This window comes from Hylobates moloch, unplaced genomic scaffold (assembly GCF_009828535.3).
Source record: "Hylobates moloch isolate HMO894 unplaced genomic scaffold, HMol_V3 SCAFFOLD_14, whole genome shotgun sequence".
In the NCBI taxonomy this organism is placed as follows: domain Eukaryota; kingdom Metazoa; phylum Chordata; class Mammalia; order Primates; family Hylobatidae; genus Hylobates; species Hylobates moloch.
The window spans coordinates 3,713,527-3,738,327 of record NW_026652289.1 but is presented as its reverse complement, the minus strand read 5'-3'; the positions used below and the strand labels follow the sequence as shown (position 1 = coordinate 3,738,327).

The 24,801-nt window shown below is 52.0% G+C and overlaps 1 protein-coding gene across 1 annotated transcript in view; it reads left to right on the top strand.

The window, feature by feature from the left end:
* The window catches only part of PDE9A (phosphodiesterase 9A), a 178,394-nt gene that overhangs the window by 14,684 nt on the left and 138,909 nt on the right, over positions 1–24,801 (top strand). Inside the window, exons 2-3 of the mRNA XM_058427844.1 lie at positions 15,681–15,751; positions 17,408–17,485. Of these exons, the coding sequence (XP_058283827.1) occupies positions 15,681–15,751; positions 17,408–17,485 (149 nt within the window). The remainder of the gene's footprint in view (positions 1–15,680; positions 15,752–17,407; positions 17,486–24,801) is intronic.

Here is a 24,801-nt window from a genome sequence, read left to right as displayed (position 1 = left end):
TTCACATTCACACAGACTTGCACATAGACTTACACCCACATTCACACACACATGCACTCACACCTTCACACACACATACACAGGCAATCACATTCACACTCACATACACTTACACACTCACATTCACACACATACAGTCCCACACCACATACACACATACACTTACACATGCACTCACACACATTCACACGCTATCACATACACACATTATCATTCACACACATACATATTCACACCACACACATACACTCATGCACATTTACACACATGCTCACACACTCACACATACACTTACACTCAGTCACACACATACACTCACATTCACACACACATTCACACGCACATACACTCTGACACACATACACATACATTCACTCACACATACACTCACACACATTCACACACACACGGATGCATTAGTTTTCAAGTCAGGATCCTAGCACAGCCCACACCCTGCATTTGCCTGGTGTCTCCTGAGGTCTCTTTGTAGTTTTACTTCCCATCCCTTTTCTTGCCATGTATTTCCTGAACACATGTTATCTTTGATCCTTAAACCATGACTTAGAGATACAGATGTATGACAAGCTGAGAGATGATGTGAGACTGTTGTTAATTTTTTCTCCGTGTACTAATTACATCGTGGTTATCTTAACCACAAAGGAAGCGTTCTTCTCCAGAGAACCACGCAGAAACAGTGCAGATGGGCTAGCACGATACCTGAGAGGAGCTTTAGGATAACTCCGGTGCTGAGGAGGTTGGGGCCCAGTTCAAGCAGGAGGGGAGGCATGGGGACAGGTGTTGAAGCTGTGGGTGTGCAGCTGAGGCTTCATGACGCTTTCCTCCTGCTCTTGTGTACGTCTGAGCATTTCCATAACAGAGAGGTGTTTTGGTTTTTTTTTTTTTTAAGTAACATCTTAAATGCCTCTGGCACATGGGAATACATGGTAATTTCTGTCGTTGTTGTATATTCTTTTTCAAATGCAATGACCTGAAAAATATCTCCTAAACTGGGAAAGGAAATGAGGCTGAATACAGATTTTATTTTAGCAAATAGAGAAGCAGTGATTGTCTGGCGGTTAACTGTAATCCATTCTGAATGTGACTTTACTGTTAAGTATTCTAAAAACAAGAGACCAAACAAAATATGTCCAAATGTATATATATATATAATTCGTAACTAGAGGTAAATTGCAGTTGAATTGCAGATATACACAGATAGACAGATGGATAGATGATTGATTGATTGACAGATGATTCATAGATAACTTGCAATGTTTCTTCAGTGAACGCGTATTTATTTCTTGGGTAGTAAGAAAAGACAATAGAATGTGGAATTTGGGGCTTGGCCTCTTTTAGCTCATTTTTAAAATATTAAGCACTCGTAATTATCGAGCGCTGAAAAAGGCAATAGAAAATTCACCTTTTAACTCCCTCAAAGATAGAAATGTGCGAAACCGTTAGTGGGTTGGGTTTGGCTGGTCCTGCAGGCCAGTTTGGTCTGTTCTCTCCCCCAGAGAGATCCCCACGCCCGGCTGAAATGTGCTTGTTTGTCTTGAGGGCAGACAAAGCCTAGTAAAATCTTATGGAAGCTGATATAAAAGCTTAATAGCTTATAAAAGCTCTAAAAATGATTCACAGTCTAGGATAGAGAAAATAAAAGGAATTTGAATTGGTTTATTTTCCTTTGGGGGAGCCTAAATCAATATTTATTCTGAGTATGCAATCAGAAATATCAGTAATCTGAGAACAAGGCAAACAGAGCTGCACGTCCCGTTATGGCCATGAGCCCACCTCGCCTTCGTTCAGAGCACGGCTGAGGGTCTGACTTAGGTGCAGCACGCACCCCTGGAGCTGAGGGCCTGGAGCAGGGCCAGGCCGGGCTCTTCTCTCTCTCGTCTGTCCTTGTCTGTGGGAATGAAGATGACGCAGCACTCAGGAGGTCCTTTTGAGGACCCAGAGTCACTGGGCTTTTAGGGCGTTTGGCTCTGGTTCTAGCCCGAGTGTGGTCTCAGTCCCCGTTGGTGGTGGTGGTTGTGGCAAGGGCATCATTAGTCACATAACATAAAACCACGGAACGCAGAATTTGCTCACCCTGGTTCACACAGGAGCAAGCTTGGGCACCAGCACTCCCTGAACGCATGCCAAAGGGCAGGTCCAGCTCAGTGCTGGGGTGTGGAGGAACCCACCTGGGGCCTGCCTGCAAAGACAGATGCCCTGCCGTGTTTAGAAAAAGAGAAAACTGGCCTAAACCACACTGAGGTCAAATGGATCGTTTAACCTGTCGAGTTTGGTTTTTTGTTCATCCGATGTGGTTGATCTTATTAACGCATATGTATTTGTACTGACGTGGCCTCCAGATACAGTTGGATGTGGCTGCTAATCAATGCAGGGCTCAGTAGGTCAGTGAGAGCAATCAGAGCCTGCTGGACGGTGGCATCCCCGAGTTAAGACAGGCTTTTGTCCCATACTCTACTGAAACACCCAGAAATGCTGACATGTTGAAGTTGAGGCCACGTGCCTTGGTGCTACTTGCTTGCGAAACAGCCTTTGAAGGGAAAAGGAGGAGGAGGATCCATGAGTTCCAAGGGTCCCCTCCTGTAATCACTGCTGCCACTCAACGGAGTAAGTAATGTGTAGCGGGCCTTCTATCTGCATGACGAATCCTCCTAACATTCCCGTGGGCGAGGTAGGATTTGTCTCGCTTTGCAGCCGAAGAATCAGAGCCTCAGAAAAGTTAAGAAATCTTCCCTGGGTCAAGCTGGTAGGAGGAGGGACTGGAACTGAACTCACATCTCCACCTCCTCTCTTCCTACTCCTCTGCCTTTCTTACACCTAGAGCAGTGTACAACATCAACAACTGACCAGGGCGATCCTGGAGATAAGAGACAGCCGAATGGCACCGATCCAGCCAAGCCCAGGCCTGCCCAGGTGGAACAGAGCCAGCTAGGAGCATTCGGTAGCAGAGGCCAGTCCGCTGATTGACTGTTCTCACCTCCAGGCCCACAGCCTCCTCCACCCTGATGGTCTATGAGTCTGGTGCGGCCCTTTGCACAATTTTAGCAACTGAACCCTTTTCCTCACAAAATTGTGATACCATCCTAACATAGGAAGCATATATAAACAGTTGGGCAAATCATAATAGTTTCCATTATTTCATAAATTTGCATTTATGGCACCAAGGAGAGAATTAATGGGAACAAGAGGGTTCTTGTGTGAGTTCCGCATTTGGATTTGGGGGTTCGAGGTGGCAGCTATAGGCTCACATTAGTGTCTGCATCACTTTGCTTCAGTTTGTCACGGTGGCCCCCAAATCCACAACCGCCCTCCTTGCTGTGTGAGGAGGGTCCTGCCTGCACCGCTTTGCAGACATGGGCCAGCCCGGATGCCTGGGCAATGCTGCCCTCTGACTCATGGCCTGCAGGACATCTGCAAAACATTCAGGTCTCACGGCAGTGGCCACGAACGGCCTCATGGACACTGAGTGGACCTGACCCCAAAGAGAATGCGTCGCCCTTGAACGTGTCGATATTTAGGTTATTACAAAATGAGTGTGTTGCTTTGCAGTTAGTGTCTGAAAGAGAGCAGATGTGCATATAGAAACGAAGAAATGAAATCTGCATCCATGCTGACAGATTCCCCCTCCCCAAACCTTGCTCGAGGTAACACAGGCGACCAGGAGCAAGTCCCAGCCGGCCCCCTGCTAGCGTGGTCTGAGTGGCCCAAGCGGGACCCCTGCCCAGGCTCACTGGACTCTCCTGGAACGCCCAGACACCATGCCCTCCCTCATCACTGAAAACTCCGCTTCCACAGTGTAGGAGACGCGTGGATCTGAGGGCCAGTAGGAAGTGCTGGAGCTTTAGACATTTTTTTTTTTTTTGAGACAGGGTCTCCATTTGTGGCCCAGGCTGGGGTACAGTGGCGTGAGAAATTCTTTAACACTCTGCCGAGTCCTGGCCCTTGGGGAGTGAGGCCTGGCTATGAGGCTTCTAGTTAGAACTCCATGTGACTCTCAGGATGGAAGAACAGGGTGGGGGCTGCTCCTCCCCTCCCCCCCCCCCCCCCCCCCCCCCCCCCCCCCCCTGGCCTTTGTAAAACGGCTCCGCCTACGCGCCTGTAGCCAGTGCAGAACCATGGAGGCCTCTCCCCTTCCCTTCCCGGGGGGGCCCCGCCTTCTCCTCCACGCCGGATTCTGTTCGTCCTCCCCCAGGTCCTCTCTGCTGCCTCCCACTGCCCCGTTTCCTCCAGGAACCTCCCTCTCCTGGACCAGCCTCTCTCCTACCCCCAGACACACACTCTTTACATTCTGATTTCTGTCCTTTGGTTAACTGGCGTTTAATTTTCTCAGCTGCTTGGCTTAATGCCAAAGAGTGTTCTTCCAAATAAAAATGGTAAAGACCTTTTTTCTCCCGTGAGAATTTTATGTGAACGCAGTGCAGCATGCTCGTAGGCTGGTTCTGTTATCAATTTCTAAGCTCAGCTTCCACAGCTAGAGAACTTTTTTATTGGTTATAAAAACCGTACATATTCAGGGCAGAAATTTTGAAAAATGCAGAACAGTATCCACTACCCAGAGAAAACTGCTGTTAACACCGAAGTGCCACACTTGCTGGTGTTCTCCCGCAGGTGTGCATTTAGGAGTGTGTGCGTGTAAGTGTGTGTGTGGCTTTCTTTTCCATAATTTTGTATCCTGATCATTTTCACTCAGCATTACATCAGCAGCGGTTGCCAATATAGCATTAAATTGTCTTCAAAAACATGATTTTAATGCCTCTATAAAGTTCCATCATGGGGGCTCACTAAAATGTAATCACTCCATTGTTTATGAGATACTCAGCTGAATTCCATTTCTCTGCAGTGAATAATCCAGAGGAACACGCTCAGTGCGCATCTTTGCTTGCAGCAGGGCAGCGCAGGGCATTGGTTGGGGTATAAATCTGGGAGTGCAGTGGAGATTAGATTAGATCGTTCGTGGAAAGCACCAGAATGGCGCCTGGCACTTAATAAATGCTCTTATTATTATGTTTGTCTTCCTTATGTCCCTAAGAGCCATTCCTGGAAATAAGACTCTGAGTCAAAGGGCACAAATACCGTCAACCTACTTTCCGACGGCGCTGTGTGGATACACAGGCCCGAACGGCGCCAGCCTCACTGCCTCTGCATTAGTGCCGCCACTTCCTCTCAGATGCTTTCTTGAAGATAAGAGGAGAATCCCATACAGCCATAAGAAAGACAACGGAGAGATCTGTGAACCCTCCACCCAGTCTCCCCTACTGGGAATGTCGTGCAAAACTATGGCCCAGTCTTACGACCAGGGTGTTGACAGTGAGACAAGCCCCCATCTGATCCAGATTCTCCAGTTGTACTTGCTGATGTAGTTTAGATATTTGTCCCCGCCAAATCTCATGTTGAATTGGTATCCTCAGTGTTGGAGTGGGGCCTGGTGGGCGGTGACTGGATGGTGGGGTGGGTTTCTCACAAACGGTTTAGTGCCATCCCCTTGGTGCTATCTTTGAGATAGTGAATTCTTGCAAGATCTGGTTGTTTATGTGTGAAGGCAGAAGGCATCTCCTCTCTCTCTCTCACGGGTATGCACGCCTCCCTTCATCATGTGATATGCCTGCTCCTGTTTCACCTTCCACCCTGAGCGAAAGCTCTCTGAGGCCTCCCCAGAAGCCCAGTGATGTTGGTGCCATGCTTATACAGCCTGCAGAACTGTGAGCCAATTAGAAATTGGCTTTATAAATGACCGGGTCGCAGATATTTCTTTACAGCAATGCAAGAACAGCCTGATGCACTTGTACTCACTTGAGCATGTGTATTTAGTTCTGCATAATGTTCTTGCCTGTGTAGACTCTTACATCCACAACCACAGTCACAGTCTAGAACATTCCACCGCCGCAAGGCTCCCTTTTATAACCACATCCCCTACCTGCACCCATTTCCAACACCCCATCCCTAACTCGATTTCCAGCACCCTGTCCTGGTGAACATGAATCTGTTCTCTATCTCTTCAATTCTGTCATTTCAAGAATATTATATAAATGGGATTACACAGTATGTAACCTCTTGAGATCCATCCAAGTGGTTGTGTGCACCTTTTCCTTGCTGAGCCGTGCTCCATGTTGTAGGCGGACCCCAGTTTAGCACTCGCCCATTGGAGGGCATCCGGCTCATCTCTAGTGTGGGGCAGTGCGTCGCCTTCTCATGATTATCAATGTGATTGTCACTAGTATTTCCCTTCCATGTCTTGGAGGCCAATGCAGCTGCTCTTAGAAATCAGTCCTCCTTATTTTGGTTGGGTAGGAGATTTCTGATATCGGTTTGACATTTATAATTAATAAACATCATCATCAAGTTACAAGAGTAAATAAAAGTATGAGGCAGGTTGAAATGTAAGATGCTCGAGAGGCTGAGATCAGTAGCCGTGTGAATACAGCAGGGTGGGCACCAGCAGTGAGCTCCACGGGGCCTGGCGTCCGGCCTCATTAACCAGCTGCCCTTGGGGAGAAGCAGAGCCCACTGTTCCCTCCTGGGGAAGGGTAGTGTGATGGAAAGACGGGCTGCCCTTCTCTCCTGCAGCTCAGTGTCGTGCTGTGTACAGGCCTGGACTCTCTTCTTCAGCCCTAGCCACTTAAAACCACTTGGGGGGAAAGATTGTAGAATAATTATAATGAGGAAAATTTCGCTCCAGATTCGTCACTCCAAGTTCAAAGAAGCTCTGTAAAAATTGTTGCTAAGGCAGTTGAATAAAGCATGTCAGCCGATGTAAGCGATAACAGCAAGACAATGAACATAATTGCATGTTTTACAACAACCAACCTCAAAGCATGACTTCCCTGACATAGATATGTTTTTTAATGATTTTGAAAGGTAACACAGACATTTTCAGGGATTTGGAGAGGAAACTAATGCCATTACCAGCTTTATGGGGTCATCTCTCTGGTGAAAAAGACTGCAGCCAGACTTGCAGAGAGGGCGCTTTCTTAGGGAGGCACCTCCAACTGTCCTCACGACCCAGCCCCTAAGTGTTTCACATCAACACTGTTCTTTTGTGACGGTGCTGCTGTTTTTCATTCCCCAGACTATCAAGCTCAACTCAAACCTCAGTTGCCATCCAGTTATCTTTTTTTTTTTTTTCTTGAGATGGAGTCTTGCTCTGTTGCCCAGGCTGGAATGCAGTGGCGCAATCTTGGCTCACTGCAATCTCCACATCCCGGGTTCTCCTGCCTCGGCCTCCTGAGGAGCTGGGACTACAGGCACATGCCCCCACGCCCAGCTAACTTTTGTATTTTTAGTAGAGATGGGATTTCACCACGCTGGCCAGGCTGGTCTCGAACTCCTAACCTTGGGTGATCCACCCACCTCAGTCTCCCAGAGCTAGGATCACAGGCGTGAGCCACTGAGCCCAGCCTAGTTAATCTTGTTTGTCCAGGAATTGGAGCATTTCTAGGTAGCACCACAAATGTCTGTGCAAGAAACCCACAATTTCCAGTGGTCATTGACTTTGTGCCAATCCAAACTAGAGTCTGACAAACCCAGCAAGAAATGTTCGTGGCAGCTGCAAGGAAGCTCCTCAAATAGAAATAGAAAAATGAACCAGGGTCTGCTCTTCCCTTCCGGGTGTGGAATCAACGGAAGCCGCTCAACACAGAGCCCTGGGGGCGTGAGGGGTTTGGTGGGATCTCTGCCGGCTGCAGATCTCTGCTCTGTTATTACCAGCCGTTCTGCCCAGCTCCTGATTGCTCTGAAGAGGGAATAATTTTCTCAGCAGCCATTGCCAGCCACATTTGGACTGCATAGATGCTGAAATGGCAAGGGTAAATGGGGCAGAGACAGTGAAAAGTCATTTTCTATCTGGAGCCCAAATAAAATCTTCCTCCCACACTCCTGCCTGGCTCCTCCGCAGCCTCAATGCCCTTCTGAGAGCTGCCTGCCCCAGTAGGAGGCCAGGCTGGGACCAAGGACACCCAGTTCTGGGTAACTGTCTTCCCATGGCTCCTCGGACAGCCACCTTAAAGAAGGGAAAGGCAAGAAGCAGAAGGAAAGCAGAGGCTGGACATTGGAATCAGCCTTTCTTTAAACTAAAAAAAGTTTTCATATCTGTGAATGCGTGTGTGAATTTGAAGTCGTATGTGGAAGGGGCCACATAACCGTCAATGCATGCTCCAAAAATCAGAACCGATGGACGGCAAACAGCATTGGATGTGCACCAGCATTTCTTCCAGCGGCCACCTCCCAGGGGAAATAGGTGCGGCAGCCAGGACCATCTGTGGGACAGGGACAGGCAAGCATGACAGCAGGTACCATGGATCAGGGTGCACAGACAGGGCTGGGGGAGGCAGCGTGGCGCGGCAGCCACTTCCCCTCGGCGGGTCTGGGCTGAAGCCCAGTGGGCTCGCGCTGATCAGAAGGATCCCCCACTAGAAGGATCTCACCAGACGAGTCGCCTCCAAACTGGAACATGCAGGTGCCTTGGGCTTCACGCTGCACCTTTCAGATAAAAACACACAGGTGAGCTGGGAGAGCTGGAGTCCCATGGACCCCAGAGATCCAGGTCACGAGGAGGGGATCGTGCTGCACCGGGACACTTTAACCAAGGTGAGCCCTGGTTCCTCCCCACAGGCTGCGGGTGAGGAAGTGTCGATGCCAGGCCGGCTCAGTAGGTGGAAGAACCTTCCGGAATGCCTGCCCGCAGGCTGCTGCTGGCATCGAGTCTGTGTCCTATTTTCCATTCAGTGCATGCATCCTCCAAGTACGATTTCCACTCGGAACCCTGAGCTGCCTCATTCCTCGCTCCATCTCCCCTCCCTCCCACACAGCTCACACTGAAATCACGCCTCGCGTTCAGCGGCTGGAGTCCTGGTGGATTGCTGCTCCGGAGCTCTCAGAAATCCCTTTACTTGAGCCCTGGTTTTACAGGAAGACCATGAAGCACCCCCCAGGAGCTGGAGCTCCACCTTCTGGACCCAGTGTCTCTTCCCAGCCTCACGACGAGGAGACCTGGTCATAGAGCTGCTGCCCTGGCCTGAGCTCTGATCCCTCCTCCGGCCTGGCCTCACCCTGCAAGCAGCACCATGTGGGGCTCAGAACGGGGATCTTAAGGGACCCTCCCCACAATCTCCCGATAAGCCTTTCCACGGAGGGCCCAAGAGGAGACAGGAGAACACTCTATTTGATAAAATAGAGTCAAATCCAGGAAAACGCCTCTGGACCCGGAAAGGAAATGACTCACCCCCGACCCATGAGAGACCCTTCTGTCCTGTCCCTTAACCCAGAGGCCCTGGGCGTGGGTTTCGCAGCCCCCTCGAGGCCAGACCCTCAAACCCCAGCCTTGTTTCTTCTAAGTGTGCCAGTCAAGATGCTTCTCACTGCAAGAAACAGACTCTTTCTCAAGCCAGTTCAAGAAGATCTGCGTTGCTGCAGAGGCCGATGGGTGTGGGGAGCAGGCTCAGTGAGAGACTGTTGTAAGGAGGCTGAGGGGTCTTCAGAAAAATCCCCAGGACCTGGGGTGTCAGGAGCCTGGGCAGGCCCGGGCTCTCACAGCCTGCAGCCCCTCCCCTCCCTCTCACAGCCTCCGCTGCCCCTGTGCTCAGGGCCCCTGCCTGTGCCTTCTACTGACGCTTCTCCTGTTTACCTCTCAGGGTCCCAGTGTGGCCAGCCCGGCACTAAATCCATGCGGCCCTGGCTCACTGACAGTCGCCACCAGCTCCACATCTCTCAGTATAAGTTCCCCCAAAAGAGTGTGATTGGGAGCTGGCCAGGGGGGCTTAAGGCAGCCCCCTGCTCCAGTCCCTTTGGTCATGGAGACAGGGCAGGGTTAGCAGGAGGCAAGGCATGCGCAGGACAGCTGGCCAGCAGAGGTCCCATGTGCTCTCAACGGTGCAGGGTGGACACTGTGACCCTGGGTCTCCCCCCTGGGTCCCCACTTGGAAGGGGTGATCTAGAGGGACTTTTGTCAGAAAGACCCCCACCCAGCCAATCTGACTGATGGGGCCATCATCTTGACAATAGGCTTGGTGGCAAAGCAAGAGGGTACAACCAACCAGAGCCCCGGGTCCCCTGTGCCCTCCTGCACTGCCTGACAGGGTTGGGCCACGGCCCGTACCAACCGTGAGCTGAGCCAGGAATCCAGTCAAACTGTGTGCCTGAGTGACACGTAGCTCTCTTCCTTCTCTGGATTAACTGCTGATCAACCCCAATAAGCAGTAGGCCTGTCTTGCTGTGAACCCTCCGCTTGAGGACCCCTCCCCAGGCCTCCATTCCCGTCTTTCTGAAGGTCAAGGCAGCGCCCTCCCCAAGAAACAGTGGGAACGAGGAGCTAGGTGTTCGTTCTTCCCAGCTCTGGAAACGCTGCACTCGAATTCTTGCTGAAATAACAGTGGGTGCGAGAAAAAATGTGGCGAAAAGTTTTTCTAGGTGCATTTGTTCACTCAGAGACCACCTAGAGACTTGTGTGAAAATCATAGGATTTGCAACCAGTGGGGACGTTGAGATTCGCGGCAACTGAAATGATATAAAATTGAACTTTGTGTCAAACCAGTAGTATTTTGTGTAATTCTTTTCAAACCTGTCATTTCACTTACTGCTTCTCACAGCCCCAAGAGGCAGGTGGAGTTGATGCCATCAACCCTATTTACAGAATGGTAAACTGAGGCTCCCACGAGTTATGCACTTGCCCACAGGGTTGAAAGAGAAGCCATGGACAAAAGGAGTCACTGGTTAACCAAAGGGCTTCCTGTTCTCAAATATACCGCTCCTTCCATTACAAGGTGTCAAGAAGGAGGTTCATTTGGATATAGACATTAAATAATCTGGGAGTCAGTGTATGCTGTGGTCAAGCATGTGCGGTCCGCAGCCGGTGGCCCAAGATGCAGTCCTGACGTACACTTCTGGCTGGGTGCGTGGGAGCCACACACATCTCTGCGTGCCTTGGTTTCCATGTGTAAACATCTTAGACTAGCGCTTGCCTGTGGTTGGCACCTGGTAAGTGTCAGCCTTCTCTAATGCAGGCAGCATGAGGGCTCCCAGACAGTGACGTTCCCACTGACATTCCCAGGTCTCAGCTGATTATGAAGAGGCGTCAATTTCCAGTGGGGGAGCCGCCCTCTGTCTCATCATTTGTTTCTCTCATCTTGCTTTAATATCACAGCACTGCCAGTCAAACCACACAAAAGGGTTTGTGATGACTTGCCGTGCATTCTCGTGAGCTCCAGCCCTGACTTGCCTGCAAGCCGGAAGCCAACATAAAACTTTCATTTTTCCCTTAATCTTGCTGCTTCTGCATCTCACTTTCAACTTTTTTTGCGCTATTTGTTTCTGGATAAAGGATTTGCAAAATTATTCAGCATGTGGTCAGGAAGCCCTATGGCCTCCTGACGAGGCAGCCTGGGGGTCCTCCCGTGGTCTAAAGCTGCAGCCTGGCTGGCCTCCCACAGTCAGCAGCAGCATCAGGCTGGGTGCTTCTGACACCAGCAAAGACTGCGGCTGTCCGAGCCCCCATCCCTAGGGCTCACGCCTCATGCCCAGACTCACACCCGCTTTGGCGCCGCTGGAGACTAATGAACAGCAAAAGCTGAAGTCATGACTCTCATCCAGATCTAAAATGTGTGTCAAACATTTTTACTGAACTGATGAATGGGAACTGGTAAGAAGGTATGACCAGTTCAAAAGAGAAATCCAAGAACCCTAAATGTATAAGGAGTGAAGCAATGTTGAAATGGACTTACAAACAGATGCAGCTGTATTCTCCAGTGGAGACAGCCAGTGCCAACTTTTGTGCTTATTCCAAATTTCCTGACAGCCTCCCCACCTTTTTTCCAACATAATCTCAAAGACAGATTATTCTGGAGGGCAGAATAAGGCTGGTCCCCCTATGTGTGGCATCCTTGCTTGCATAGAGGTGGCAAGAGTGCCACCATACCATACAGGCCTTTTTCAGTTTGTTTTGCTGGAAGACCTCATAGTTATCCTTTAAAAGCCTCTGTTATTTGCTATCCTAAGGTTAGGAAGCCAAGCATAAAAAGCTCTCCTCCAGATTTCGCCGGCAGTACTTATAAATTTGATGAACCCCTCTCTTCTCAAGGCCCCCACGATATTCCAAAACCCTGGCCTGCCAGAGTAGAGCCTTTTTTCCCATCTTGGAGGCTGTGACCCTGAGAGCCCCTACCCTCCCCCAGGGGACTTTGTGGGCATGGACGTTGCACAGTCACCCTCGGCCCCTCAAGAGCGGTCACAGCCCAGCAAATGAGCGTCGTTCTCACGCACATCTCTCAGGCCCAGGCTCGGTTGCATAAACCTTCCCCAATTATATCCTGGCAAGGAGGAGGACAGATCCTTCCGGAACCTTTGCAGATATTGCCGCACAAAGTAAAGCCTTCATAAAAGTTTGAATTTGGGGAGGAAGGAGAGCAGATGGTGAAAATCAGATATCACTTAAAAATTACTCATTTCAGTTTACAAAAAATCTAGGTCGTTAAAGGTGACTGATAGCTTAAGAAGACAGGGAAAGAACTTCATAACAGAGCCGGAAAGTCCAACAGTACAACGACACGCATGATGCCAAAAAGCAAAGCGTTCCTCACTCATTCCACTCGGTGCTCTGTAACTGATTTTCCACTGGCTCCTCGGTTGCAGCCTCATGAAGCCAGCTGTTCCTCAACTGAAAAGAGCCCTGGAAGCCCTGGGCAGCCCACTGGCAGGGTCTGAATATCATCTGAGCGAGGCCATCAGAAGCTGTCCCCAGGAGTCTGCGCTTGGGGGTCAGTCATCGGAGGTGCTTACTGCAGTCCTTTTCCCTGGGGCTCAAAGCTTCTGCATTGAATCACAAGCTCTGGTCTCCAGCCTGGTGCAGAGCCTTCCAGGTGGCATCGGAGTAAAAGCTTCTGTAGGTGACAGCCACCCCTTTTTTGGCCCATTTTATAGCAGAGGAAATTTAGGTTCAAAGAAGTTGAGTTGAGACTCCCAGGAGTGAGAAGCAGTCAAGGATCCCCCCGGGCTGCCTGGGCCACCGAGCCTCACGCCCTGGCCCCACACTCCTGAGATGGAGAAGCCCCAGGCCCATGAGTCTGGTGCCCTTGGCAAAGCTACTTCCCTTCTGAGTAAAGTCAGACGAGCCTCCCCAGTCCCAAGAGACTGCGATTCCGTAATCACCCTCCCCTCGCCTTTTGAGGTCTGCTCAAAAGGTGCACCCTTTTGAAGGTGCACCCCCTTCAAGCCAGCCCAAGAAGGCATGATTTGAGTCGGTCTTGCCAGATGTGTCTGGAGAGAATTTAACTCCAAGATCATCCCCCGTGCACGCCGAGAGGCTGGGACAGGATGTGGTGCCCGTCATGCCTACGAGGAGAAGCACCCAGTGGCGTGGGGTGGGGCGAGGACTTTATAAAGGTGTCATTTGCTGCGGCCACCCAGGTTGGAGCACAGGGACCACAGGGCCCCCCGCCTCCTGCAGGACCACCCCACTCATCTGAGGGAGACACCCTAGAAACACTCTTTGAGCAGTGGCTTCTAATCCAAGAAACCCAGTAGAAGTGAAACGCAGATTCCCAGGGCCCAACCCGGACCCACTGCGTGGGAATCCCTGAGCCGGGGCCAGAAGCACGCTTTGAAGACACCAGCCTCCTTAGCAGGCCCCTTGCAAACCACATCCTGCTTCTCCAGAAGCTCCCGATCCAGAATGTTCAAAGAAAGAGCCCTCCTTGTCTTCCTCTTCTTCCACCCCTGCCCTCTGCAGACTGGGGTCTGTAGACCCCCCAAGTAAGTCCGCCACACCGGAAGGAAGTGAGTTACGCAGGGGCCCACATGGGAACCACTTTTTGTCCTGTCTTGGTGGGAAAATGGCCACGACCCCAGCCCAGGCTCTGCCACGCCACAACTCCACGGGCATAGCCTGGGAGGCCGTAACGTGAACTGTGACTCGAGCTGAGGATGGTGCCATGGTAGAAGTGAGGGCCTGGCACCCGGCCAAGTGCAGGACTCCTCGGCAGTGGAGTTGGGAGAAGCAGCCTCTGCATGCTAAGGCCGGGAACCAGGACCCAGGAGGAGAAGCACATCCAGAGGAGGGCGCTCTAAGGGGAGCCAGCAGAGTTCTGCAAAGGAGGATGTGGGGGAAATGGGGTGAGGCCAAAGTGGGGGCTGCTGAAGGGGCTACTGCACCCGTGCAAGCATGGCCAGGACCGAGCTGCATAGGCAGCCAGGGACACAGCCGATGCCACAGACGTCAGGAACCACGCAATGACACAGGCCACCTTTGACCGACCGTTACCCGTGGGGCAAATACCAGTGGGGATAACGGGCAAGGCGAGGTGCTGTTTACTGTCTTATTGTTGCCAGTTCAGCAGCCCACAGGAAATGGTGTTAGTCACAGAAAGAAAAAAAAAAAAAAAATCTGTTTTCTATATTTCACTGTTTCCAAGTAAAGAAAAAAAGAAAACTAATCTTAGCTTAAAAAAAAAAAAAATGGTGCGCTGGGCACCGAAAAATAACCATCTTCCTAGGCCTGCGTTTCCCCCACGCCAGGCACTTGTGCTGGAAAGAAAAGCTGCGTTGGCAGCCGGGAGCCGGGGCAACCGTCCAGGGAGGCATCCACTTCGATGAAGGCGGGGCCTCAGCGTGGCCTGTTCCGCGCTCTGTCCAGCCCTGGAGAAGCCCCACCCTCACCGAGCTCGAAGTGTCCCCCCCCCCCCCCCCGAGAGCCGAGACTCGTGGCCGGGACCCCTTGGACAAAAGATGCGGATGCTAACCCGGCGTTTCCACCACAGCCGGGGCGGCACTCCGGAGCGAGCGCGGCCATCCCGCGTGTAGGTGGTGTTTCTCTGCAGGCGCCAGTTTCACCGCGGGCGCCCGGGATCCTCAACGGTTCTGTTGTGATGTGATTCCCCTCTTCGACTTCATCATTCAGCCTCAGTCCCTCAGCCCCCAAATACTGAAAGGGAGTCTTTCTTTCTTTTTTTTTCTTTTTTTTTTTTTTTTTTGAGACGGAGTTTCACTCTTGTTGCCCAGGCTGGAGTGCAATGGTGCAATCTCGGCTCACTGCAACCTCCGTCTCCCTGGCTCAAGCCATTCTCCTGTCTCAGCCTCCCAAGTAGCTGGGATTACAGGCACCTGCCACCACGCCCGGCTAATTTTTTGTATTTTTAGTAGAGACGGGGTTTCACCATGTTGGCCAGGATGGTCTGGAACTCCTGACCTCAGGTGATCCACCCGCCTCTGCCTCCCAAAGTGCTGGAATTACAGGTGTGATCCACCACGCCCGGCTTTTTTTATTATTATTATTATTTTGAATTCAATGAACTTGAATTTTATTTTATTTACAGAATAGCCCCCATGGGATACTTGAAGACCCGGTGCCAAGCGACAGTGTTGACCCCAGGTGGTCAGTCCTGCCTGGCCCCTTCCAAGGGATGCGCCTTCACCATAACCATGTCACCGACAGGCGTGTGGGCAAGGGGGGACCGCTGTATTTTTCACAACTCTTTCCACTGAACACGACAATGACATTTTTCACCACCCCTATGCATCAACCAAATGAAAAGATGAGCCTGTGACATTCCAGTGCCTAGAGTTACAGCTTTTCTTTTCAAAACGGACCTTCAGGTTGGAGCCGGAGCGGAAGCACGTGGCGTCTGACGTCTCAGGGAGACCCGCCACTCTCGCTGCCGCCTCACCGCGCTTCTGTTTTGCAGGTAATCTTCAGCAAGTATTGCAACTCCAGCGACATCATGGACCTGTTCTGCATCGCCACCGGCCTGCCTCGGTGAGTGCGCGCTGCGGGCTCTGCCCGGACACCACGCGGCCTCCTGGACTTTTCGGGATGGCTGGGAGGGGCGGGAAGAGGCGCTGAAGGGCGCGAGGCACCGGCTTTCTACATGGGGCTCTTTGAAATCAATCAATGCGCAGAATCCCGAGGAAGGCTCAGCCGCCCTCCGGGCCTCTCTGCCTCCACAGGTGATGGCTGTGTCCACAAGGAGGAAACCGTCGGTCTGAATTAAACAGAACCGCCCTCCTAAGAGTGTGGGTTTTTCTGCCGGGCGCGGTGGCTCACACCTGTAATCCCAGCACTTTGAGAGGCCGAGGTGGGCAGATCATCTGAGATCAGGAGTTCGAGACCAGCCTGGCCAACATGGTGAAATCTCCTACTAAAAATACAAAAATTAGTCAGGCGTGGTGGCGAGCACCTGTAATCCCAGCTACTTGGGAGGCTGAGGCAGGAGAATGGCTTGAACCCTGGAGGCAGAGGTTGTAGTGAGCTGAGATCATGCCATTGCACTCCAGCCTGGGTGACAGAGCAAGACTCTGCCTCAAAATAAATAAATAAATAAGAGCGTGGGTGTTTTCCTCTCACTTCTTCATTCGCTTTTGGAGAAAGTGGGGTGGTCGTGTGTGAGTTTGGTCCCCAGCCCCACATCACCCCATAGGTGCCCTTTCTACCCATGGGGCTTGACCCAGATCAACACTGGGCGAAAGGCTGACTTCAGAAATGGGTTGAAAAGAGCAGTGATCTGCCTTATCGAGTCCTCAGAGTCCCCCAGGAGTTAATGTCCTAAATCAACAGTGTGTTGGAGCCAGTGAATTTTCTAATTATCAGCAAACTTTCCGATTGTAAAGGGTGAGCAGGAGTAGCTTTGGCTCAAGGATTAACTTTAAAGTTAGGACCGAGGTGGAGAAGGGCAATTGAAGTTTTTCACAGACAGGTGAGAAAAGGGAGATGAAATTACACGTCTGAAAGTGCAGCAGATGGCAGTTTTAGCAGCAAAAATAGCCCATGGTCTGGGGCATCTTTTGGGCACCCTATATGAAGCACTGTGCCCATAAATAAATAAATAAATAAATATACACATTATTCCATATAGCAGCCCCGGGATTTGAGTATCGCCTCTATTTCACAGATTTTAACAATTTACAGCTGAAGATCAGAGATTAACTTGGTCGAGGTAACACAGCTTGCAAGAGGTCCCAAAAGATGTGAGCTTGGAGGAAGACTCATCCTAACCATTTAAAACTATTTTGTAGGAGAGAATTGTGCAGTTCAGATGGACTCCCATAGGTACTGGAAGCGGAAAGACAAACTATGAGTTCGTCATCTGCTGATATAAATGTTAGTTCCTATTTTACCACAGTTTTTTAAAAAAAAATCTCCCAACTCAATAAAGTAGACTTGCTCCAATTCCCATTTTAAAGTATTTCAGTATCTACACGCACTTAGGATTATACGCAGCTGTTTAATTTCATTTAAAAATGGAGTCTCAATGCCCCGGGGATGGCCTCCCACCCTTCCCATCCCACCGCACCTTGGTCAGGCTGGTCCTGGGACTGTCCTGGTTGTGTCAGGGCTCTGGCCCCATGTGTACATTCAAGTGTACATCCCAGAGCACGCTATGGGCGAAAACACGGGCTTGGGTGTGTTTTCCAGGAACACAACCATCTCCCTGCTGACCACCGACGACGCCATGGTCTCCATCGACCCCACCATGCCCGCGAATTCAGAACGGTAAGAGGCTCCGGCCGCGCTCCTCGGGGTGTGTCTGGCACTTCTCTCCATGACATGGGAGGCTTTCTATGATTTTGTAAATGTGCTACTGCAGAAAGGTGTGAATTGACAGCAGAGATGGAGGGCGAGGGTAGGAGCGAGTGTGAAGGAAGCTTGACTCGTCGTGTTCCCCTGCAGAGGAGCTGGGCACGTTCCAAGATAACAATTGCAGCCGTGGCTCTGCACCTGCTTCTCAACAGGAGGAGGCATTGTACAGAGGGGAAACTGAGGCCCAGGAGGGTGAGCCGAGAGCTGCAGAGCCAGGTCCCGGGATCCCCATGTTAACCCCAGGAAGGACCGCGGGAGATTCCCTACAGAGCCCCGGGGACATTTTGTGTTTACCCACTTAGGGCCGGTCTCTGTGTTCATAAAGTGATGCCTGTGGGAGATTCTATGCACAGAAGGGCCGGGGACAAGGGAGGCCCAGGAAGTCAAGAGGAGAGGCCGGTGAAAGCCTCCGTGAATGTCTGTGAACTAGGTCAAGCCAGCGGTGTGTGGCCCAGGAAGGACGCGGAGCAGGGACCCTCAGGTCAGTGACCTGCCCCTGTGCCTTGTGACCTGGGGAGACCCCAGCAGCCTCCACTGCTCTTTGTGGTTGGGCAAAGTGGAACTTAGATTTCCTCATGAGGCGAGGGAGCAGGTGGGCTGGCGGGGGGGGCGTGCGACCTCAAGACCCCTCTCTGGTGTCCTCTTTTCCTCCCAGAGTGGGGCTCACTGAGCCTCCAAGGGACTCAGTAGATGCGATGGTACACTTGTCAATCTGGTCATCAGGGTGTCCTGCCCAACTGACCCATGGCCAGCTCTGAGCCCACAGGAGAAAGTGCATGTCAGGCAGACCCTTGTGTCAGCGAGGTCCCAGTGGATGTGGCCAACGCCGTCCCCCTCAGCAAGGTCCCAGTGGACGTGGCCAGCACCGTCCCCCTCAGTGAGGCCCCAGTGGACGTGGCCAGCACCGTCCCCCTCAGTGAGGCCCCAGTGGACGTGGCCAGCACCGTCCCCCTCAGTGAGGCCCCAGTGGACGTGGCCAGCACCGTCCCACTCAGCGAGGTCCCAGTGGACGTGGCCAGCACCGGCCCCCTCAGCGAGGTCCCAGTGGACGTGTCCAGAGCTGTCTTGGTCAGCCGTCCTCCCTGTCACCTTGAGGCCTCAGCTGAGCTCCTCTCATGTGGCTGTGCCCGTCAGTCTCCCCTCCTGCCCTAGCCAGGACGCCCATCTCCTGCCCCACACAGTCTGGCTCTGACTCTTGGCTTCCAGACTCCCTGGAAGGTGCAGTGCTAATTGGCCCCCCAGAGACTGCAGTGAGCATCTTGTCAGCCTCAGCACCAGCTCCAGCCTGGGGGGTCTCGCTCAGAAGTGAAGTCACTGAGTGACCCGTCCTCCTGACACCCACAAGACTAAAATGATCTCTCAGAGGGGACCTCACAGAAACCAGCACCTTGTCCATGCCAGCTGGGTCTCTGAGAGAAACTGCTTTGTTTTCCTGAACTCATTTGAAACAGCGTGCAGAGACATTTAAACTGGGCGGGAAATAGGAGAAGCCCACCTTGGCCCTTCTAATTCTCTGGCCCCAGGTGCCTTATTAACAAGAGAAAGTATCAGACACACCAGACAAAAGCCCTCCTAAGCCCAAAGAGCCCAAATATCTGGAAGCTCTCTGCTGAGATGCCAACATGCATGCCTTTCTGATAAAGAGACAGAGACAGATGAGGTGCCATGATATGGACATGGCAGTGAACATGGACAGGGGAGCAGTAGAGATGGAGAAGATGGAGACACACGCAGATGAGGATACAGGTGAAGAAGATGGAGGTAGACGTGGATGCGGATACAGGCGGAGAAGATGGAGATAGATACGGATGAGGATACAGGTGGAGAAGATGGAGGTAGACGCGGATGAGGATACAGGTGGAGAAGATGGAGGTAGACGCGGATGAGGATTTAGATAGATGCATAGGGTGTGGATCTAACCGCGTACGAGTGCTGCGGAAACGGATCTAGACACCCATGTGGATGTGATCTAGATAATGTGGCTCTGGATGTAGAAAGAGCTATGGATACTGTAGCTATGATTGTGGGTGTGGACATAGGCATAGACATGGTGAAAAGGAGAGAATAGACTCTCCTCTCTCATGACAAACTGATCGTGGCTGCGGCACGTGCTGAGATATGGCTGTATTTGTCCCCCAGGCTGGTGCCTGCACCTCCTGCACCCCCGTCTCCTTTGTGCCTTCTTCCATTCCCTCTGTCACCGTTAGGTCCAGGCCTCACTGAGCTCTGACCTCCCTGCCTCCAGCCTGCCTCTCCCACACGGCTGCCAGGTTCAACCTGGTAAGACACCTCCTTCTCCATGGTGGCCTCCCAGTCTGGGCCCTGCCAACCTATGCCTCACCAACTTCTCCAACTTATCCCCTGTACCCATGCCTGCACCATGCCCAGCCCACAGGATCCTGCCTTCCCAGCTCTGCAGAACCAGCTTCTGCTCATCCGCTAGGTGCCAGCCCAGCCACCTGCCTTAAGCACCATCCACAGTCACCCAGCCCATCACCATCACTAGCAAAGTCACAAGCCCCTTCACCATCACCATCCAAAGTCACCCAGACCTATCACCATCACCATCCAAAGTCACCCAGGCCTATCACCATCACTATCCTAAGTTACCCAGCCTGTCACCATCACCATCAAAGTCACCAGCCCCATCACCATCACCATCCAAAGTCACCCACCCGTCACCATCCCATCCAAAGTCATCCAGTACCACCACCATCCAAAGTCACCCAGACACATCACCATCACCATCCAAAGCCACCTAGCCCATCACCATCACTATCCAAAGTCATCTAGCACCATCACCATCCAAAGTCACCAGACACATCACCATCACCATCCAAAGTTACCAGCCCCTTCACTGTCATCATCCAGAGTCACCCAGACCCATCACCATCACCATCCAAAGTCACCCAGCCTGTCACCATCACTATCCAAAGTCACCAGCCTCTTCACTGTCACTATCCAAAGTCACCCAGCCCATCACCATCACTATCCAAAGTCACCAGCCTCTTCACCATCACTATCACCAGGCCCTTCACCATCATCCAAAGTCACCCAGACCCATGACCATCACCATCCAAAGTCTTCCAGACCCGTCATCATCACCATTTGAGGTCACCCAGACCAATCACCATCACCATCCAAAGTCACCCAGCCCATCACCATCACTATCCAAAGTCACCCAGCCCATCACCATCACTATCCAAAGTCACCCAGACCCATCACCATCACCATCCAAAGTCACCCAGCCCCTTCATCATCTCCATCCAAAGTAACCAGCCCCTTCACTGTCTCCATCCAAAGTCATCCAGCCCCTTCACCATCTCCATCCAAAGTCACCCAACCTTTCACCATCAGCACATCACTGGCTTCCTCTCCTCGGTGTGCGCCTCAGTCTGAAGTGATCTCACTTACTTGTTTGAGGTTCTCACTGCTGCTGGCCCCACTGGACGGTCTTGTCTTGTAGGAAGGAAATTTCACCTTGCCCCCTGCTGGATTTCCAGCCCCTAAACGAGGCGGGGCATGCTGGGTGCAGGATGGACTGAGTGGGGGATGGAGTGAACCAGTCCAGCTCGTGTGTGCCTCCCCCTCTGCACTGCCCAGAGCAGTTTTGTTTCTGGGGATGCAGGGCAACGTCTGGAGACATTTCTGGGTGTCACCAGGGGTAAGGGGCTGCTACTTGTATCCGATGGGTGGAGACCTGGGATGCCACTTGGCATCCTACGGCGCACAGGACAGGCCCACAACAATGACACACGTGGCCGGAGACATCAGCGGTGCTGAGGCGGAGCACCTGGAGTCTGAGGTGGAGCACCTGGTGTCTGAGGTCTCTCCTGTGCTCTGTCGCTGTCCTCTCACCCTCCCCCAATCTTCCAACCTAGTAGTTCTCAGACAACTGGGCCGGAATCCCCAGGGGGCTTGGTGGAGCACAGAGCTCTCCTTGGTCTCTGGTTCATGATGGAGGTGGGCCCCAAGAATCTTTCTGCAGCAGAGAGCAAGGCTTTCTGCAGATTCCCAGTGAGGACGAGGCTGGCCCGGGACACGCCACTGATGCTCTTCTGACCCAGGGGCTTTTCTCTCCCGCTTCCCTCCCTCTTCCCTCTCCGGCAGGTGACATTACTGGCCTTTTCTTTTCTGGCCCTGCCTCCTCCTTGGCTTCTCCCCTCTTCCTGTCCTCCACTCGGTGCCTGGTGACAAGCGGCCATCCTCAGAGATGTGCTTCGGGGCCCGTACTCCTTTCTCCTCGCACTCTTCCTGCACCGGAGCCGTCCCGCGAGGTCTCGGGGATGCTCATGGTTTCTCTCCCGCCCCCCAGCCGTGTGCTGCAGCCATTCCCTCACCACATGTCCAGGAGGGAGCCGGCATCCTTTGCTGACTTTCATGCTGTGACTATGGTGCTGCGTGGAAAAGGGGCCATGGGAAGGCTGGGCAGGTGGCTGCTCAGAGCCCCACCTTACACGGTGACCCATGGAGCCTAGAAATTCCACTGCCCCAGTTTCCACACAGGTGCCTGAACTCCTGCAGAGAATGCCTGAGAGCGAGACGCATGCCCGTCAATTTGTGCGTTCAGGTGTCCTAAGCACACATGCCTGCTCTTATTTGAACCACTCCCTGTAAGCTAGTTCAACTAAAGAGTGGCTTTCCACCCTGGCTGCAGATTGCAACCGCCCAGGAATCTTTTTTTTTTTTTTTTTTTTTTGGGACAGAGTCTCGCTCTGTCGCCCAGGCTGGAGTGCAGTGGCACGATCTCGGCTCACTGCAAGCTCCGCCTCCCGGGTTCACGCCATTCTCCTGCCTCAGCCTCCCGAGTATCTGGGACTACAGGTGCCCGCCACCACGCCCGGCTAATTTTTTGTGTTTTTAGTAGAGACGGGGTTTCACCGTATTCGCCAGGATGGTCACGATCTCTTGACCTCGTGATCCGCCCGCCTCGGCCTCCCATAGTGCTGGGATTACAGGCATGAGCCACCACGTCCAACTTTTTTGTTTGTTTGTTTGTTTTTGAGACAGAGTTTCACTCTTGTTGCCCAGCTGCAGTGCAATGGTGTGATCTCAGCTCACCGCAACCTCTGCCTCCCAGGTTCCAGGGATTCTCCTGCCTCAGCCTCCCGAGTAGCTGGGAACACAGGCATGCACCACCACACCCGGCTAATTTTGTATTTTTAGTAGAGACGGGGTTTCTCCATGTTGGTCAGGCTGGTCTCGGACTCCTGACCTCAGGTGATCCGCCCACCTCAGCCTCCCAAAGTGCTGAGATTACAGGCGTGAGCCACCATGCCCAGCCCACCCAGGAATCTTTAAAAAGGTACCAGTTGATGCCCAGACCCCTCAATTAAGTCCAGACTTTCAAGAGATTTTTTTTTAAAGCTCTGCGAGTGATTCCAGCACAGTCTGGGGACTAACCACTGATGTAAGGTCTGGAAAATCTAAGAAACCACCCCACTCTCTGGTGACCAGAAGCTTATGTCTACCAGACCCAAGGCCTTCCCTTGCTGAAACATGCTGGGTAAACTCTTTGTTTCTTCCTAGCAGACAGCAGCCCTCTCCCTCTAGCTCAGAAGCTGCGTCAGCAGTTGGTTGGTTGGTTGGTTGGTTGGTTGGTTGGTTGGTTGGTTGGGTTGTCTCTCTCTAACTTCCTCCGCTTCTGAAGGCACCTGCAGTGACTTGGTGTGGACTTGGTCACCTCACTGTCCCCAGCCTCAGGCCCAGGAATCATGTCTTTGGAGGAGGCTCTCCTGCTGGCAGCTGGTTGCATCTGGCTTGCTTGGATTCTTCCCAGATTCACAGCCACAGGGTGGGCGTTTCATGAAATCTCCAAATTCCAAGGGCTCTTGACAGACCACCTCCATCCTGATCAGAAGGGGTGATGCCGGTTGCACAGTCTCTTAGAGCTTAAAACTCTAGCTTCTTCTCTGCTCCTCGTTCCAAACTAAACAAATTGTTGCATTGGATTATTCTTTCAAAATACTTCTTGCCTTAACGCCGTCCTTTAGATTTTGGTGGCCGGCTCCTGGTGTGGACTGCATCTCACGGGTGGACTCCCTGGTTTCTGCCTCCTGTTACCCCTCACAGTTATCTCTCCCTTGAGTCCTGCTACCTTCCAGAAAAATAGGCTCCAAACACACTTTCATCCCATCACTCCCAGCATGGAGTTCTCCAGTGGCCTGTTGGCTGCAGGACACTCTCCAGCCCCCCGCATTGGGATGTCTGGCCCCAATCCATCATAATCTGCTGAGCTGCATGAATGCCCACCCCAGCCCAGCGGGCACTCCCCTTCTGCAAACCTCCAAGCACATTCCCCCTCTGCACACTGTCAGTCTTCCTGTCCCCGCCCCGAATCCAAAGGCCCCTCCTATGGCCAGGGATCCACTGGCAGCTGCCTAACCCTTCCTATGCTCCTGGATGTTTGGTGCAATCTGGAGCACGCTCAAGCCGGCATTTGAAATAACCTAGAACACGTTTACATCATGGAAAATATGGAAAATAGGCCAATTGGCTTCCACTCCCTTTTAGAGCTGGCAAGAAAAATAATTGATGACTAAACAACCTAACGACCAACAAATATAAAAAGTCATAGCCCAACCCTTATCATATAAGGCTCCAGCATTCCTCCTTGGAGGGACTCTGAGCCATCTGGTGTCATTTTCCTTTCCAATCCGGGAACATTCTGGAGATCCTGACATCCAGCTAACATGGGCGTTGCTTCCTGACAACCCTACGCCTTCCATTCCCCAGTCACTACTGCTTCAAGATGCAGTGGAAGGAGAAAAATCAGACGCCTCAGTAGCGTGAGTGAAAGTGGGGTGTGTGGTGAGACACATACAGAGGGGAGAGGGCCAGAGGACGGCGCCCTGTGACACACACCATTGCTCCTTTTGTTCCCGGTTTCAGCCAAGTTGTGCCGTGGGTGACTCTCCACCGGATGAGCTCTGTGCATGCAAGGCCAGTATTCTCGGCCATTCTGGCTTAGAGAAAAGCTTTCTATATTCCAGAATGGCTCCAGGCCTCCTCCTCCTCCTATTAAATGTGTTTTAAAAGAGGTCTTAGAGCCCAGGCAGTTAGATCTTAGAAAAAGACAAATACAGTAGATTTGTCTTTTGTAGGATAAGTAGGCAAGCTTATCCTTTCCAAAGAGGGAGTGCTTCCTGTGTTAATTTGTTGTTGAAGAGCTTGATGAAGATTCAGCTCCCCTGAGACTGAGCCAAGAGTTGACTCATTCACGGGAGCAA